The 19,691-nt window shown below is 41.6% G+C and overlaps 1 protein-coding gene across 1 annotated transcript in view; it reads right to left on the bottom strand.

Moving 5' to 3' along the window:
• GPBP1L1 (GC-rich promoter binding protein 1 like 1) overlaps positions 1–19,187 on the bottom strand; it is a 31,163-nt gene extending 11,976 nt beyond the window's left edge. Inside the window, exons 1-5 of the mRNA XM_021528612.2 lie at positions 19,095–19,187; positions 3,922–4,804; positions 3,121–3,235; positions 2,708–2,837; positions 2,060–2,343 (exon numbers count right to left, since the gene is read on the bottom strand). Of these exons, the coding sequence (XP_021384287.1) occupies positions 2,060–2,343; positions 2,708–2,837; positions 3,121–3,180 (474 nt within the window). The 5' untranslated portion in view covers positions 3,181–3,235; positions 3,922–4,804; positions 19,095–19,187. The remainder of the gene's footprint in view (positions 1–2,059; positions 2,344–2,707; positions 2,838–3,120; positions 3,236–3,921; positions 4,805–19,094) is intronic.
• Between the last annotated feature and the right edge of the window lie 504 nt (positions 19,188–19,691).

The raw sequence follows: 19,691 nt of genomic DNA, 5'->3' as shown, positions 1-19,691 counted from the left end.
CTCTTCCTCTTTCCCTGTCCCAAATAACCTCAGTTCAAAATACAGCCATCTTTTTCCTCCTTTTAATGAATTCCTCATATGACAGTTACTATGGTGACAGCATAACTCTCTAAAAGTGAGCATCTGAAATAGTAGGTATTTCTGTTCTATAAGAGTAAGAAAAAATGTCACACCATTGCATAAATTCCTGCCTCAGTCACCAGAAAGTCCTCTGTTTAAGTGCTTCAATTTTTAACTACAGTTCAGTTTTATAGCAGGGGGGCTCACACTTAGACTAACAGCCTGCTTTGCAGACCTTTCAAGGAAAGTGCTGTCAGCCACACAGGCCTAACAGCTACACACTTAGCCACAGCATACATCAGTTTCACCATTATGGCAGAGACAGTACAGGAGTTACTAAACAAAGCTTGCTGCTAGCCAGCGTGTGGTATTATAATCTTAAAAATGAGGGAAGTAATTAGAGAAGAAAAATAGCTATGTAGTTGGGGAAGGCGCTCATCAAGGCATTGAAAAAGAGAATGAAGGACATGGAAGAAAGATTTGGACCAAGACAGACAACAAGAGACTGCACAGTTGCAATCATTACAATATTTCTAGATTTTGACAGACTTCTGACAGTCAAAAAAAACCTAGGCTTATAGAAAGCCTGAATTACAGTATTCTTGAAAAATCAGCTAGTAGAAATCCACACACAAGCTTTATCCCCACTCTCCAGCTATTAACCATCCTGTGATGCAGGCTCTTACTCCAAGCAGCAGCAGCTGAACAAGAGCATGCAATCACTTCCCAGGCCCTTCACTGAAAAAACCCAGTAGCTTAAATCAAACTACCTCCTGTGGCAATTTAAGTGTAGGCTCTGGATTTTGGCTGAAACAGCTGTGTGTATTCATGTATTTCACTCTGACTCGTAAATTCCTGAGCAGAAGCCATCAAACTGCCACAATTTCAGCTGTGAACAGGCTTCCAAATACAAATGCTGAGTAAGACAGCAAAAACCTCATTACAATGATGCACACAAGTGTCACATCACCAGAACCTCTCACTACAGAAGGCGGCAAAGGCTGCCTTCATTGAAGATGAAGACAGAGGAACTGCATTAGAGGAAGGGACAGAGTTACCAGAACCTGACAGGATATTCTCCTCATTACACTGGTCAAGAAGAGCCAAGAGACAACAAGAAATAGATGCCGAAAGAAAAACACATTGTCTGATAATATAACACTCTTCAGGGGTCAGGAGAAATAGAATTACATTGAAAAGAGAAAATAGAAAAGGTGGACATCTCTCCAAGCATTAGCATTAAGAAAGGCACATGGTAAGGATGAAAACTGTAAGTCCAAGTACTGTTTGATAAAGTTTGAAAAACTAAAGATCTTCCACTAAAAATAGAGCCAGGATGTAAGAGACTATCATACTGATAATACCACATGAATCAAAATGCTGAATAAGAAGCAAGCTGGTAAACTGGAGATGTTGATGGAAGAAATGGCTCAAGAAATCCTGATCCACAGATTAACAGAGAGAGAGAGGAAAACATCTCTGATAACACTGTTTCAGAAGATTCAAGGCAGATGGTGGCCAGAGACTGAGCATGTCATGAACAAGCTTGGGAAGGTTATCACAAACACCAACACATATCAGAGTGAAGGAGACAGGAAGACTGAAGCAGGCAGGCTGAAGATAAACTGAACAGATGTATTTCTCGGAGCAAAAAAAAAGGCTTTGTAAGCAATGCCATGAATACAGCTACTCTTCCTCTGTCACCTTACAGGTTATGCTAAAGAGCTAGCTTGAATGTCACAAAGCCTTGAGTTCACAATAACCATTTGACAAAACATACGAGCCAAACCCCATAATCCAATAGGTCTTCAAGTACTGAGGGCTCTGGGTACCAATCAGCATCCTATCAGTGCCAAAATAATTTTGTTAAATTTATTGTGTCTCAAACATGGAATGGAATGCAATTCTAGATCCTCACCACCTATCAATGTTAATACAAACAAGATGTGAAAAGCCATTTCTCACACCTTCCACTTCTAGTGAGAAGCTACACACTTACAAAGTCTTCCTCCTCAAACTGCAAATGCTCTTTATCGTCCTTCTTCTCTTCCCTGGATTCAACAGGCAGCTTTTCTTGAAAGGCGGAACTTTTCCGGGAATGGAAGTTGCCATTCCAGTGGCGATGAACTCCAGTTCCTCCTCCTCCACGCTGGCTCACACCATCATGGCCCCGTGAGGGACCATGCCAGCCAGGCTGACTGCCAGAAAGCCCAACATGAGCTCCTTTAGAAACACCAGAATCTACAGAATCATGGCGGAGAAGGGATGGCTGATGCCAGCAGTCTAAACAAAAGGAGATAAGGATGCAAATTAAAAAATCAGCACAGTATGCAGAATAGTGGAAATATTAGGTTGTTTTTCTTGTTGTTCAGCTAGTGGTCACTAACGAATTGCTGAGCTGAACTTATTAAGCACCGTGTGATTGTATCAGAAAAGAAATCAAGCTACACAATGCACATACAGTTACTATGAAAACTTCTTAAGGCCTGAGCACATTGGAAAGGAGAAGAGAGTAGTACAACTTCCTCATAGGATGCTTTGAAAAGAAACAGTTTGGGAAAATATTTATATTCTGCTGAATTCCTCATTCTGTAGCATATTTCAAACTGTTTGCTCTTAGGCTGCATTCCTGATCCTTCTTACTCACCTCCCGCAGTTCGGAGGGGCCCATTATTGAAAAATCCATCAGAAGAGTTGTGTCTCCTGCGGCTCACGCCAAAGCGGCCCTCTCCCCGTGGAAGATGCTCTCCATGTTTCTCAAAGGTGGCTGCAGGGGACTGCAGAAAGTAAAGCCATGCAATGGAGAAATTGTTTGGACCCTCCAGAAGCCTGTCAGCCCAGCAATGACATTTTGCTAACTGAAAAAACCACCAACACCCACATTCCTGTTTTCAATAGAGCATCCATAACTGCATTGATTAGCCAGCAACATCAACGAGCCTGGATCTAACCAGAAGGGCTCACAAATCCACCTGTCTCACACAGAATCCCAGAGAAACCAGCACACTGATCTTACCCATGGTCAGAGGTGTGAAAGGAGCTGATCTGTATTACCATTACCTTGGTTGACTGTGGTGTTGAGAAGTTAAGCCAGGCAGGAACAAAGTCATGCTGCGCCATTTAGGTCCAGTGTCTCCCTTCAATAAAATGAGGCATCAAACCTCATGGCCAGGCTCTGTAAATGAAGAGAACATTCCCTGTCATCTTATCCAAACTGAAATAATAATACAATTTATCTCTCAAAGTTTGGCCCATATAAATAGGAGGGGGAAAGTGCTGAAGTTTTCTGTATTATACTTGAGCATTTTTCTTCTCCTGCTGACTTTATTCCTCTGACTGAAACAGGTAAGAACTTCAACAGTCCCAGTTACTTCCTGTTTACAATTAACACACCCATGAGGTTCATGACAGAATGGGTGTGGAGGGGGAAGAAAACTGAACCAATGGCATAGAAAAGCCATACAAAGCAGATGTAAAAATCAAGACATGACAGAATTTGGGGTACAATCCCTCATTGTTCATTGTCTCCCAGTCTACAAAGGGTTGATGACTGCATGTTTTATTCCAGAGGCTGTAAATCAAATATGACCAACTAGTTATGTTAAGAGACATTCAAAGCAGATCAGAGACCTGGAAGACAACAACAGGTCAGCTCCTTCACCCCTATGTTCTTTCCAACAGATCATAGCAATTTTTACTGCTCAAAATGATGAACATTTCAATATTGCTCCGTATAACTGAATTCCACCTTTTTTTTGTGGGTTGTCCAATTTACCATTTTGCTTTATCTTTCAACTTTAATTTATCTAGAAACAAGAAAATACAGTATAAGCAAAGTAGTAAATACATATGATCACTTACCCTGAGTTTGGCCTCTGCAGTCCAATGTCCTCAGTTTGTGTGCTTCAGTGACCTCTGGGTTCCTTCCTTCTCCAGAATTCTGGAAGGCCAGCCTTGAGGCAATAGTGCGTCTCGAAGCAGAGCACGAGAGGCCGCACTTCGTGCCAACTGTGCCCTTCACCCCCTCAGCTGCTCATTTTACCCTCTCTTTGCACTCTCACTACAAAAAAAAGATACCTAAGAAGGTAATTTATATTTTAAAAAGCCACGCCCACGTTCACCTCATTAAATTTCCTCTGGTCGTGGTAGTACAGAAATCAGCCTTTACATTACAAAAAGTTTTGTCAAGTCTGCATGACAACATTCAGAGCAACATCATGGTTAATACTGAACAGATACACTCAAGGCTGATGGACAGTTCATGATCTGCAGCAGATCAACCCAAACACACTGGAAAAAAGATGTCACATAAAAATGTTTGCCCTAAATGCTGAGATCTAAACAAGATGCATCTGCCCAAGTGCTCTTAAAATATAAATTTCATTTTTATCACATACATCTGCTAAAAAAAGGTAAAATATTTTAAAAAATGAATGTTAGGATATACTCTAATCTTCACGTAACTTGGCTAATGCTCCACAGAGTTAAGCACTATTTGATATAAAGCTCAGAAGCAGGCACAAATGTTCTCCCTGTTTTTCACCATTTACATGCTGAAACATAGGTCACATGAACAAAAAAAGCCAGGTCCAAAAATAATCTCTTCTACTCTATTTTTTGTAGACTGGGTGCTGCTTTTAAAGGGACACAATTATTCCACAAGAGCCTCTTGTTCTACAGTGAAGAGTTCACTTCTGGGTCATAGTCCTCTTCCATCAAAGAGGTGAGACAGGAACTGTCGTCACTGTAAAAAACCAAACACAACCCCATCAATACAAGTGGCATAAACATGACAAAGTATGACTATAGAGAAGAACAGAAAGAGAAATTGAGCAACTATAGTGCAAGTGCCAAAAGCTATTTGACCTCTGATCAAAACAAAACCTGAAATAATCTAATTTTAAAAGAGTCCCTGAAAAGGGCATTTTTACTTTTAAATGATCACTTCCCAGATTTAGTCCACAAAAGGTCAACAAAACCAATTAGAATAAAGGGAAGACTGGAGAAATCGCATGCAGCTGATGAAAGCAATTCCACACTTCATAGCAATTTTAAAACCTGCTGCTAAAATGAGACTCTGGGCTGCAGGTAGGCCTGGCCATTCCAAATGCCACATCTCTACATGCCCACGTCATTCATAACCTGCTCCAGTACAGCCAGAGTCCCCTCTCAAGAGGATGATGATAGTAATACAAATGATTTTCCAATAACTACTCCATGGAAAATACCATCAACACCAAAACCTGAGTTATTCTGCTATCATCTCAAGCAAATGGGTAGTTTAGTGATCCTGAAACAGTAACTGAGAAGTTTGATTACTGTTTTGATGCCATCAGCTGTTTCATAGGATGCCTTTAGGTGTGCCTTAATATGCTTTTATATTTAACTTATCCGAGTTTGTTTTCTTTGTTTGATACGGTTCCATTCTTTGATCAGTTTTGTTTTTCCCTGTGTATGTTATGTCATTCTTTACTTTTACAAAAAGTTTTAAAGGTGATTTTGATCAAGGCTCAAAATAAACACACCATGGGGAACAGCAAAATAATCATTACCCTATATCTTTTGGGTCACCCCTTTAATAAACCTCTTCATTTTTATGTTTTTTTTGTTTCTTTCTGGAACTAGATATTACTGTTGTATAAGAACAAGCAACACATATAATCTACCAGCCAAGATGAGGAAAAACCTGTGTGCTCATGACCACACACAGTTTTGACCTGAGAACTTTCTGAGCACCCCACCCTGTGCTACAATCTATTGAGCATCACACATTGCAAACAACTAAAGTTCTAATCTATAGAAGTGTGGTTTTATATTACAGTGTGCATAATGAACATAATGGAACATCTGCTGCAGACAGAACAGACTTCCCATCCTGCTGAACTCTGTACAGGTAAAGAACTGAGGAGTGATGTGACCTAAGTCTACTACCAAACATTTGAACAGTAAGTAGAAGATAAAACAGGACAAAGTCAATGCAGTTGACTACACTTAAACAAGATACATTACCTTCTGAATAAATATGCTTTTCAGAACAAACTGTATAGCAATTAAGCTGTGTCAAGCTATTGATAGAAGTTAAAAAATTTAAGAAATTGATTTAATGAACCTTGAGAATGGTACACAGCAATGTGAAAAATGGACCTAAAGAAAGCCCACAGAGAACTGTTCTCTGGCTTTAAGGTATCTAAATAAATGAACAACACAGAACTGCAGTTTTGAAGTAAGAACAAGGCCTGAGCACAAAAAAAAAAAAAAAAAAAACCAAAACAAACCATCAAAGAAGTACAATACCGAGGTTCCATTTACCAAAAAGGTTCTCAGTACCTTTGGAAAAGGCACGGGAAAAACGTATCAACAGTTTGTGTTGCTGTGAGCCTTCCCTTTATATTTCACCACAACCAAAGCAAAGGTGAAACATTCTGTAAAACTCCAACCACCAACTTATAGGTGATCTTGCAGAGATTTGGGTTTCCTAAGCTGCTATTCTGATATCACTGTTAGGATGAGTGACCAGGGCAGTTCCTTTAGCAGTGCCTAACATGCAAGTAGACAGCCTAGGACAACACCTAGACCTGACTCCGAAATTCAGAAGGGACATACACAACTCTTCAGTCTCTGCCTTCCTGGGCACATCCCAGCACAAAGAGAACAGATGCCACATTTACATGCAATACTTTTTGCTAAAGCAAAAACCTTGTTAGATGAAGTGCTGTAAACTATAATAGCACTGAAACCCTTCAGTCTCCAGGATCAGCCCACACGCCCCCTTCTCCCACACACTCTGAATCCTGTCCAACAGCACATCTACAATCTGAGACCACTTCCATAACCTACCACTCTCATCACAAAGTCCTAACAGGAAAGACCCAAAGTCTCTCCATTACCTTCTCTGACAGCAACCTGTAATAAATTCTTGAGGAAAAAGGTGCAAGACCAAGAACAAACAGCATCAGGACCCTCAGGATACTTTCTCAGACTTTTAGGGCAGAGTCTGTATTATCATTTAATACCAGTCAGAGTTCTATGCAAATCTATTCAGTTGCTTTGTTTTCAGACACATTTATATATTTTTGCCTCCCAAATGACAGTGGGGCACAGTTTATTTGTTCTTTATGTAGAAGTCAACTTGGAGTTTTAAAAAAATACCAGGCTGAATTCAACTGGATATTTTCTCGTGCTACCAAAGTGTCCAACCACATTCTATTAGGTTTTTAATGATACTCAGAATTTTACCCAAGATACAGACTCATCAAGTCATGCCTCTTCCAAACTAAGAGTATCCACAGAAGCCTCTTGAATACCTCTAATCATCCTTATTAGCCATTACCCTATTCTTTAGGTACATCATCACCAAAACAACAACAAATGTTCAAGATCTGGAAGCATAGCCCATTTATACAGTGGCAAAACTGTGCATTCCTAATATCTAATGTAGTTATTTTTTCCCTATTACTACACAGAACTGAAATGACCTTTGACAACTACTCAGTTCTTCTATTATTGCATTTACAGTTCAATTGCACTGATCTCTGCTTCACTATAGAGAACACAAGGACAAAGATCATCAGTAGACACTCCCAATTCCAGAAAAAAGGCAAACAAAAGTGTTTGCCAATGCAAATGTAATTAATTCTCACTTTCCTTTTAAATTAATTAAAATGTGAATTATTTCTGGTAATGCAAATCAGAAAAAGAGAAAATAACAGTAGTATCACTAAATGAAATGTTCTCTAAAGGCATACCACCTTTCAGAACAATGAAATCTACATTAATGAGCTTTGGTGTAGAAAAAATAGTTACCTGTCAACAATCCCAAAGTATTATTTCACCCATCAAAATGGATAAGTCTTTGGTAAGTAATCTAAGTACAAGAAAGAATTAAAACTCTGTATTAGCAACCGGGTTCCACTTATTTTTAAAAGTTATTAGAACTGTTAACAATTTATATTATCACTTTCTACATTTAACATTAAAAATATCTTAACTATTACTTCAAAGGAACCTATTTTCTTAAGTTTTTGTTGTTCCAAAAGTATTTTTCCCTTGTTAAGTGCCTAAGTTTCACAACTAAATATCACTGTGTAACTTTACATCCAAGTAAAAGTGGTATTTATCACTGAGTCAAACAAAATCGTCAGGTGTTCTTTTATATACCAGATTTTATAGTGTATTTGTCTAAACAAATATTAAAAACTGGCATGAAAATAGAAGGAACATACAAGCATGTTCAATTTAAAGAGATACAGACCACAGTTAGAAACATCTGCAGTCAGAGACAAACCCCCATTTCCCAATATGCCTTCCATAAAGTTCTTGTGGTACCTCGGTTGAATGGAGTTGCCTGCTTGTTTTCAGCCTTCTGCTTGCTTTCATTTCTGCTCCTAACACAGACTTGATCAGACTTAATCTCTAAACCAGAGATTCTATAGCTTTGAATCTCAAGCTGAGCATTTCCCAGTGCCTGGCAGTGAGAACCAAGGAGGTTCAATATGGAAAGACCTACATTGACCAGAACATGCGCCTAGAGAGATGAACTACGTATCATCAGAGCCACTGAGCTAGGAAACTTTTCACTGGAAACAGATCAAGATATTTCAGAAGTCCTAAAAACCAGAACAGATAAGCCTTAGCCCTGGTGCATTTTTACTTCCTCTTCCATCTCCTGCCTTGGCCTACAAGGCTGGAAAAACACAAGGGGAAGCAGTCTCCCCTGAGTTCCAGGCTGCTTGCTGTGCCATGACTGTTCCAGCCCCTCTCTGGCAATATCTGGAACTAGGGCTTCCAACCTTTGTCCACATTTTGTACTGCAGTGCACATATCTGAAATGGACACATCTTACAAGGTGTTTTTTCTGCTTCACAGTATCCTGCAAACATCCCCAGCTCCCTTCAGCATTGCTGTCTAACAAGAGTCCTATTGATTGCAGCCTCTAATTCCGTTTCTCCTTTCCTGCAACAGCAAATCATGAAGACGTAGAACCTTTATCAGAAAACCAGCATAAAAGTAAATTTTTACCCTTCATTACACATTTATCAATCCAGTTAAGAGCAGCTGTAAAAGGTCATAAGGACAACACCTGTCTATCCCTGCCACAGTTTCAGTTCACTGCATTTCTATCTATTACTCTAAATAAAATACGTTTACTTCAAAGAAGTAAAGATTTGTTTTTCTAACCAGCCAAGTCAATAGGGATTTCAGTAATATTCCTAAAGATCAGATGTCAGCTGGGTTCCAAAAGCATTCAGAAGCATTAGTGAGCAATTTAATGGATGCAGAAGGCAGAACAGAATTTACTTCCCTCATCAGTTTTCTTTCTGTGGAATAAAATCTTTTAAAGTTATTTAATCAAGCAGATATGCCCAAACATTCAAAACAGACCACTTTCCACTTAGCTACTTTTCAGAGTAGTGTCACTGAATAGGTGTATGTTACTTTATGATAAGGAATTACTACAATATGTATTCACTAAAATCTCTATTTCTAATAACCTCCAATTCACCCAATACATTAAGGGAATTAGGGAGCCACAGCCTGGGGGGTCCAACTCTGGAAGAGTCAAAAGTATGCTTCTGATTTCCTTAAGGATATCAAAAAGCCTCACATGAAATTTCACTATCCTGAAAAAAACCCAAACAGAATATGGCTTGGTCTTACATAAACACCTCATTAAGACAATCATATCTGGGCACACAGACTTAAAAAGCATCTAGTTACAGCCCCCCTGCCACAGGCAGAGACACCTTCCACTTGACCAGGTAGCTCACTTCCAGTGATGGGGCATTCACAACTTCTCTGGGCAATCTGTGCCAGCAAATACCTTTTATAACATAATTATAAATTCTGCTTCAACTTTGCATGCATTATTAGGCCTCACTGTAAAAGACACAAGTGCAGTGTAACTCATTCAGTTGTTCTAATAACTTGTGAGCCACATCTTCAAAAGTGAGATCATTCATTTCCAGTTTACCTACACAAAGTATCTACAAAAATCCCTGACTTTCCTTTTGCTTTCACTTCCATGAATACAATTGTCTGGACACACCTTCACTGTGTCTCCACAACTGAAAAGCAGCTTCCTATGGAGAGGACAAACACAGATGTTCTGGAATAGCACATACAACTGGTACAGCTCACACACCTGAGGTATTAGGAACCAGAAGAACTATATCCCAGATACCCCATCACCACTTGTTTTTTTCCATTATATCCCATAGTTAGCCCTCCAAAATGACTGCACAAATATAAAGGACAGCCCTATTAATTAAAAATACTGCGAAAAACATTGTTTAAATGGTATCAGGCTGCTGAAAAAAATCTAGTATATAAAAATACAGAGCATCACTCATAACAGGTTTTCTAAAATTACAGAAATATGATCCCATTTTAGAACACTAAATGATGGATTAAAATGTTAATCATTTACTAAACTAAAATCTTCCCAGATACAGATATTAAATGTTTTAGTGAAGCAGCTATTACTGAGAGATTAACACCTTATTTTTCAAGTTCAAAGCAAATTAATCTATCTTGCAGAGTCATCAAAACTGTTTTGCATTCTAGACAGAACACTGCTATATAAATCTGTATTCCAAGATGAAAACATGCCCAAAGCTTGGTCACACAAAAGTTCTTCCAGAGTAACAGGCTAGAGTGGGGGAAAATCATACCAATGGTTACATACCTGACCATTTATACAAACCAGATGACAAACCTAAATGAACTGAAAATAAAGAAAGGTCCACACAGACACATCCATATCCTAATCCCCTTTTCTCTGACAGTCCTTCAACTGATATTTCACACAGCTCTGCTTCACAAACAACCTGTTCCTTCACATACTTATTTTCCACTTCTCCAAGGTCATGCTGACCCAGTCTTAACTCCTTCAAAACTTCTGGACAAACACAGACTCCCACAAAACCACACAGTGAACAAAGCCTTAGTCTAGTCTTGTGAACACATACTGAGATCTAGAGAGCAGGGGGTAAGCAGATGATTTTTTTTTCCTTTGTGACAGCAATTAAAGATAGAAAGGCATACCAGAGTAACAACCAAGTATCAGAGAAAACTGACTTCTAGGACTGCAAAAAAGATTCTTCATTGAACAAGAAAACACCACTGACAAAAATATCACCTTTAGAAATGCTATTGATTGAATGACACCTGCCCTTCAAGCTTCTGTTGATCCAAGTTTCTGCAAGCAAGGTTACCATACAAAGCCAGCAAACTTGTCTTTGGAAGCAAGTTGTACTTAACTCAAAAGCCCAAAGCATATTTTGGAAAAGGCAGCATCTGGGGAACCTGTACAGAGGCCTGTGTAAGACGATAAGTCTCTGGCCCTCAGCCAGCAAGTGTGATACATCAAAAATGAACCCTTCCAAGGGGTTTTCATAAGTTCACTCCCCAAAGCAGCAAGAATACAAAGATAAAGCCACTTAAAACATGTAAAATCTAAAAGATTCAAATAGTGCTCATAAGCATCAAATAGGAAAGCACAGACTTTCTAGATATTATGCCTACCACCAGTTATCCCTGGGTGTTTCATACTGGGCAGCCACTGGCAATGCTGTCATCCCTTACACCTCTCTCCTATGCCTGTGAAGATTCCACTTCCCTCCAGTGCCCCTTTAACTGTCTTTAGTACTGTTTATGTTAGAGAACTGTGGTATTTACCTGAAATATAAAAACCTGTTTACTGCCCTATTCTGCTACAGGGAGTACCATTTCAGGGACTATACACCTCTCTGAAACAAGTGCATCTATTGACACTACTGATAAAAATCGAAGAAATAGATTTTAAATAGCATTAAATGTGACCAATACTCTGAACTTTCAAACAGCTTTAGCATTTTATGGAACAAGGTATTTCAAATCTGCAGAAGATATTCTACTATTTTAATGAAATCCAAAGGTCTTTTTAGCTCTTTAAGGAATAAAATCAAACATCTATTTTGTACTGCACTTTGATCTACAATCAAGTGAGTCAAGATAAGGCTCTGTTCTGCCTAGAAGCTTGCACTGCACAGCACTGTGCCATGGATGCCTTTAAGGTACCACTCTTGTCCCCAGACCCTCATGACAGAATGAGTGAAAGGGCAATGAAGAACCCATCTGTGCAGTCTGCCCAAAGCCTCAAGGAACAAAGTCACTTCTACTGCACAGCAGCACACACCAGGATAATGTTCTCCATCATCAGGAAAGAATTGCAAATATGTAATTACTGGCTTATCCCCACTGGATGCTACATACACCCTGCCTACCTGTCTTCCAGAAATGTGGATGGATCGTAAGCAGGAGTTAAGTAAGTAGTTCTCTAGTACCTTAAAAAAATGGGCTGGGTATTTCCCACTAAGGGTATTTTATAAGCCAGTATTTTACCAGGGTTATTATTGCTACTATAGCACATTTACATTTAAATATATTCTGTTTGGAGTGGAGAAAAACACATTTCCTTTGAAAAAGAACCTCAAATGCAACCAGACTACTTATCAAATATTTGGGTCAAGGCAAGAGAGACTACAAATCAAGTAGAGGGAAGTACAGATCTGCATTCCAGATGAAGGATAAGCAAGTAGAAGGCATGTCATTTGCAAAGAGGAAGGAGAATTGAAAGTCAACAGAACAGAGGACATTCAGAAATAAGAGACCATTCTCCTAACCAGTACTGGACTAATTCTTCCCCTCAATACCATTGCCTGGGTCCTACAAGACCAGTACTATAAACTGGGAATGGAGGTGCATTCCAGTTATAGGTACTTCCCCTGAACACAACCTGCCAAGACTGAGGGACAGCTCATACCTCTGTCCCTCCCTACACCTGGATTATTTCCAAACCCTTGCACATCAAGACCAGGACAGTATGATCAAACTCCACATTTATTTGTCTATAACTAGGACATGACAAAGACACGTTCACTCAGCACTTTTCAGCATGTGTACAACACCTGCATTACAGTTTGTAAAGTTTACATTGTCGGAAATGGTTTTCATTTCACTGGTTTACCATTTTCAGCACTTTCTTGGATTGAGAAAGTATTAACAAACATCAATGCAGAAAAACCACTAAACACAAAGTTTAAAACAACTCTTATAAATGAAAAATAAATTGCAAAAGTAATAGATATTCCACTAGTTTGGTCTTGGCTTTAAAAAAAAGGGGAAAAAGTGATCTCTAGTCCTGTGATCTAATGACTTGCTGCAGCTGGGACATATATCCTCTTTGCATGTTCACAGTGTTTTCCTGGAGTTCTCTCTATGATCTAGTCCATGAAACCGAGTTAAAATCAAGCAAGGAGTTATGGACAAAATGTTGTCCAGCTGGTTTGGGCTTTGTCTTTAGATCTTGAAGAGAATTATTGTGCTGTTCTTCTCCAGGTAATCTATGCAGGCCAAGACTACAACACTGTCATTCTTCTATCCTGGTGTCCTACCATAAATTAGGGAATACAAGCAAAACATATGCGTGTCGGGGGAAAAAAATCTTCATACATTGTATGGTTAAAGACCTTTTTCAGGGATTTAAAAGAATTTAGCTCTACTCTCTTCCATCAGATGTCTTTGAAAGTCAACTAAGAAATGCTCCCCTCTTCACCAATATGTACAGTGATCTTCAGCCTGCAGAGTTCCAAAAATTAATCCTAAAATGTCTCATGAAGTATCAGAGAAACGAGTTTGTTATTAGCAGACTGGAATTCATTATGCAGTTAATATGTACCCCCACTGGAATGTTTTTTTGGAAGCTGTAAATGAAACCAGATTAGCACACAGCATTCTCCAGTGTATCCCTACAATCTGTTTTGGTTATTCCATGGCTTGAAAGCCTGTCCTTGTATCTAGCATCTCACCTGAACATGTAGTGCTGCAATTTCAACTCATAACTGCTTGTTTTATTCATGATGGATGTGGAAACTTGACTAAACTCTCCTTGAAGATACCTTTTAAGAAATACTTTCTTCAGACCAAAAATTCAGTGTTCCCTGACTGAAAGACAACTTTAACAGGTGTTGGGGTTTTTTTGGGGCAGAAGTCCCACAGACCACCTTGTACCCCATCACTGCTTGGCAGCAGAAAAATCATCTACTATCATATTCTGTGATCAAATAAACCCATGCTTAAAAAAAAACAACAACAAAAATACCCAAACAAACAACCCATCCTCAACCAGTCAAATTTAGTGGCAAAGATCAAGCTTTCAAGTTCAAAGCATCAATGATGAAAAAACTGACGTGACCCACCTACCAAGTGTGACAGCTCACAGGCAGTGACAGAATGTCAGAGCTGCCTCCCAGTTGTACCTGCAGGTTAACTTTTTTAAGCTGCTTTATATATCACCTGCTTATGTCTGATGAAACATGATGTATAAAACCATTGTAGAGCTAACCAATCAATTTTTTCCCCAATCCTTAATTATAGTTTCACTATTTCAGACTTCATTATTTTCTTTACAGATCTTGTTGCACAGCCATAAATTTCTCAAATATCACATTATCCCAAACTGAACAAGATAATCCCTGCTGAAGACCTACCACTCCTCAGCAGAATGGAGAAACTGCTTCATTGCCTTATTTAAAATGCTTCTGTATGTTCCAGTATGACAAATGAATTTTCATGACAGTGATGCTGCTGAGTCATGATAATTTAGGAACCATTACAACCCCCAGGATACTCCCCCACAGAACTGCTTCCCTACCAGCTGCTACTTGTCTGTGTAGGCAATATACCAAAACACAGTAATTTGAACCCATCTACACCAAAATGGCTGAATCCAAAGCTATTGTTTTCAGATAATTTATTGAATTTGTTAGGATCACATTATCTGTGTGTTCAGTAAGAACATTATTGCAATATAGGGAAGTGAAACCACCAAAAAGTACATGACACAGACTCCCTGATGTGAATGCTCTTCCCTTGGACATACCCAAGTCTTGCCTTTTTTCTAGATGTTGCAAGGGAAAATGCTCCTCAACTCTTCAGCATTCTGGAACTTTTCCCACCCCCATGGGCTATCAGCTTCCTAAATACTAGAGGATACATTCCAGAAGGCCCAGTCAACCTGAAGACATTGAAGTTATCATTAACCCATTTCTCTACTTTTAACTGGAGTTCAAAGTAGAGGAAAGACACTTTCCCCAAATTAACAGTCAAGATCATAACACATTCAATATTTTCAGGATGAGAAATCCTTGCTGAGTTTTTTAAGATTAACATCAAAGGTCTTTTCAGATCATCTCACGTGAGTCCTGATTAATCCCTTGATGATGGATGACGCATTGTAACACAATGGCAAAACACTCCTCTCTGCTGAAAGGCTGGAGACCTGTTGTAATCTTAACCATACACCTTCACCAGCAACTTTGTGAATACCAATAATTTCTGTGCCCAGAATAATACCATGTACCTCCCTGGCAGACACAGTCCTTTATTTACAAGTTAATTGCTCATTACAAACTAAAGATGACAAAATTCCAAGAGAGGGCCACTCATTGCCACATACTCTGTATGTTGCAAATATGCTATGGGGAGGGGATCACAGATATCCAGAACCTAGAAGAGACGCCAAAAATAAAACTTAAATTTCTAATTTCTTCCTGTATTGAAAAAAGGCGATTCTTAAAACCAGAGACATTTAGACAACATTATACACATACTTTCTTATCACGTGCCACTAACATCACACCACAGAGCTGAGATCCTCCTTCCAGTGTGGAGAATAAAACTATGCAAAACAGCAAACTGGAAATGATCACAAGATTCAAGGAGAAAACAAATCAACACTGGCATTTTTGCTAGAATGTCTGCAAGTCCTAGAACTTCAGTTGCCCCAGGCGAACTCCCTAATGTACAACAGTCCCTGAGGCACAAGGTCATATGCTGTAAAATATTTCTTTCTGAGCATCATTTACTGCAGAAAACCTCAGTTATGTTTGGCTGCACTGGTTCAAAGCACTTTTGTTAAGCCAGACCTTGGAAGTGCAACTATTTCAGATTAGTCACATTATAGAACTGCATAAACCAACACTTTGCAAAACTGTTTGCTGTTTAATAATAGAAAGGTCTAAGTAGTATCAAGTGTGAAAATTCTGACTTTCAAAGACCAGCTATAGAAGGAGTTGCACACTTCAATCAGGAATTTCCAGTTTGGAGGGATACAGCCTGATCACTAACGTGTATGATCAATTAAGCCAAAATGCTTCCCTCCCTGCTTACTATACACTCACAGGCCTAATCTAGAACTTCCAGGTTTGCCCAGTGTTTGTACATACACAGGGCAGTGGACACTTAGCCACTATGAATCTCTACCTAAATCCACTCCTAAAACCATAGATATATCTTCTGACCATACAGTAACTCATTAAAGTTTGGCACATTTTCACAGGAACATATAAAGTTACAGTACACAAATTAAACAACATCCTGGCTTTCATGAAGTATTCTGAGCAGGACCATGTTTCTGCTAACTTCACTGCTTTTCATCAAATCTGACGAGCAAAGAGAACATGAACTTCAATTCCTCTTGCTGAAACAAAAGGCACACATGATTGAGTTGGCATCCTGGTCACTAGGTAAGTGAGAGTAAAATGTCTACTTACATTGCTGAATTTGCAGAACCAAAACTAAACAACTCCTGCCTCTACTTAACATAAAACTTAAAAATCCCAGACAAACTTCCTGGTACACACACTACCTCATCAAGTGCAAAATCCAGTAAGTATGACTGTCACTGGGTAAGCTAGAGCAACAGTCACCCCCTGGTTTCTATGGAGCTGTAAGGAAAAGCTGTGTCCATGCAAGCACAGCCAGCACTCGGCAGGAGAGGTGCTTTAAAGCCTCAGCTCTACTGAACAGAGTCAGCCCTTTTCCAAATCTCTTCGTACAGACAAACAAACAAAGCACACCCTGGAGTACACTTCACAGCTAAGTCAATTCAGCAGTTACACAACTAACTTCAAACAACTCCTAACACTGAGGGGGGAAAAAGGTAACTTTAACTCCTGAGCCAATAGTTTTTCTTCATTTTTTAAAGGCAAGAACTACATTATCTGACATCCCACACTCCTGAAGAAATTCACAGATCTAACCACAGCATTTTTCTGTATTAAATTAAGGATCCCATAACTCCTGAAACACTGTTTCCATTTAATGAAAATACTAGTGAATATTATTTTTCCTGTAGTGACTTAATTTCCTAATTTAAAACAGGAACGTCAAGATTCAGTAACACCATGCACCAGTCACATATGTGAAACAAGGTGATCATACCCTATAAATATTGTCAAAGTGAAGATTTTTTCAAACATTCAGAAAGTATGCACTTCCATCTGATTTGTTGTATTTCACATCTGCATTCTGCTCCTCATATTTCTGAGACACTGCAGAAAAAACAGGATTTGTGGTTTTTTTTAAATGCCATCTGTTCCCTGCATATTTTCACTTTAGGTCCTCGTATGATATCTGCAATGGAAACTTCTGTGTCACATAGGATTAAGGCTATAAACCAGATGAGTAAAAAATGCAGAGGGCTACTGCACTTCCCTACAAACAGCTGTAAAAAAACCCCTAACACCATAAGGAAGTATCACCTGAAGCCTTTCTATTCTAAGTACAAAATTTTTAATAAGTTCTTCTTAAAGGGACTTTCCTCCAGAGATTATGTGAAAGAGCGTGAGGAAAAGCTGCTCCTCTCAAATCTGGGAATTTTTTTGCTCCTACCACTGCTCTGCACCTGTATCCTTCCCGAGTCAGGAACTGGAAGTTTGAGATACCAGTCTCCAAATGGATAAGCATTACGGGGAACCTTTAACTGCAATACCAGTCATCTTCATTCATGAAGTAACATTTGCATAAGCTTTTTTCATAACCACCTAACATTTTTATAGAATCAATGTCAACTCTACAGTAAACTCAGCTCTGATGGCGCTCCAATTATCTCAGCTGTTATCTCCATTCCCCCTCTTTGCTATTTCCACACTTTGCTCAGGCACTTGCAACGTTTCAGAGTATTATCAACATTACTAACACTTGTGTCACTCACAGCTCGGGGGCGGGGAAAGGCAGGCTGACCTACCTGGTCATGTTAATATAAAAAGATATTTAAGCAACACTCTTAAACCATTCCACCATTACTTGTAAGAATTTAAATAGCTGCTGTTCTTCTAAAGCTGTTTAAAAACTCGTAACTTGTGCAGACACCTACTGACTGCTCTAAAATCGTTCCAAAACAGCTCGCTACTAAACTGAACTGAATTCAAAGTCTTAAATGGATATTAGAAACGCTAGGCGCGTTCTGATCACGTCCAGCCCCAGCCCTTTAAGTCAAACCACACAAGCCCTTAGGCCAAGGGGGCATCAAACACACCGGACACACGGAAATAACTCGGACGCCCGAAAGAGCCGCCTCACGCTCGGGCCGGGCGCCGTTTCCCTCCGAGCAGGCACCGAGCGGCACCTGACAAGTTCCCCAGCCCCGCTGGCAGCGGGCAGGGCGAGCCGAGCCCCGGCTGCCCGCAGCCCACGTGTCACCGCCGGGCGCCGACCGCCCCTTCCCGCCGGGGGCGGCCGGGAACCGCGGCCCGGGAGGAGCCCAAGGGGAACGGCCGGGCCGCCCGGTTTCGTTCCCGGCCTACAGCGGGGTCGCCCCTGTCCGGTCCCCGGGACTCACCCGCCGCCCCCCCCCACCCCGCCCCGCTCACGGACGGCCCCATGACAGGAGCTGAGCTCCGGCAGTGTCAGCGCTACGAACTTCCCGGCTGCACAGGAAACAATAACCCGCAGAGCCCCGGCCCCGCCGCCCGCCCCGGCCCGGCCCTGCCCGCGGGGCCCTCGCGCTGCCGCCCCGGAGCCGCCGCGGCCGCGGGACCGAGCGCGGGGGGGAGGGGGTGGGGGGGCCCGGCCTGGCGGGAGGCCGCTCCCGGGCCGCACCGAGCCCGCGATGCCGCGGGGGGCGGCGGGGCGGGCCTGGGGGCGGCGGGGGCCAAGTGGAGACGGAGGGGGCGCGGGGGGCGCGGAGGGGGCGGCGCGGGGGCCGCACTCACCGGGCGGGCCCTGGCGCGGCTCCGGCGGCCCCACAACCATAACAAAGCTCTGCCCAAAATGGCCGCCCAGCCCTGCCCGGCCGGGGGCCGGAGGGGGCGGGGCCCGCGCGCGCGCGGGGCGGGGCCGAGCACGCGGAAGGGACACGCCCCCCGGCTCCCCCTCCCTGCCCCCGCCCCGGCCCCCGCGCCTCCCGCCCCACCAATCAGGAGCGGCGGCTCGCGCGGCCCCCGGCACCGCCCGTCGGAAGCGGCCTCAGACTACGCGTCCCAGGAGACTACTCGCCATCTCCGCCGTGCGGATAGGCGGGCGGCGCGCCGCAGGGCGCTTGGGATTTGTAGTCCTCTTGTGAAAGGCTTGCCCGATGCGGTGATGCCGGAAGCCAGAAAGCAGGAACGGCTGCACAGCTCCCCAGGACAGGTTCTGTCCCACGGGCAGGGTGTCGCTCCTCCGCCAGGCCGGCTGCGGCCTTTGGGCTAAGAGTGACCGGCGCTGCTGCCCCCGGTATCGGCTCGGTGGGGCCTTCCGCGGCCCGGCAGAACACGGTGGGCCGTGCCGGTTCCCGGCCGGACCGGTAGCGCGTTAGCACCGGGCGCCGT

Source organism: Lonchura striata, chromosome 9 (assembly GCF_046129695.1).
Source record: "Lonchura striata isolate bLonStr1 chromosome 9, bLonStr1.mat, whole genome shotgun sequence".
NCBI lineage: Eukaryota > Metazoa > Chordata > Aves > Passeriformes > Estrildidae > Lonchura > Lonchura striata.
The sequence above is the reverse complement of the archived record's forward strand: the minus strand, read 5'-3'. Positions and strand labels throughout refer to the sequence as shown.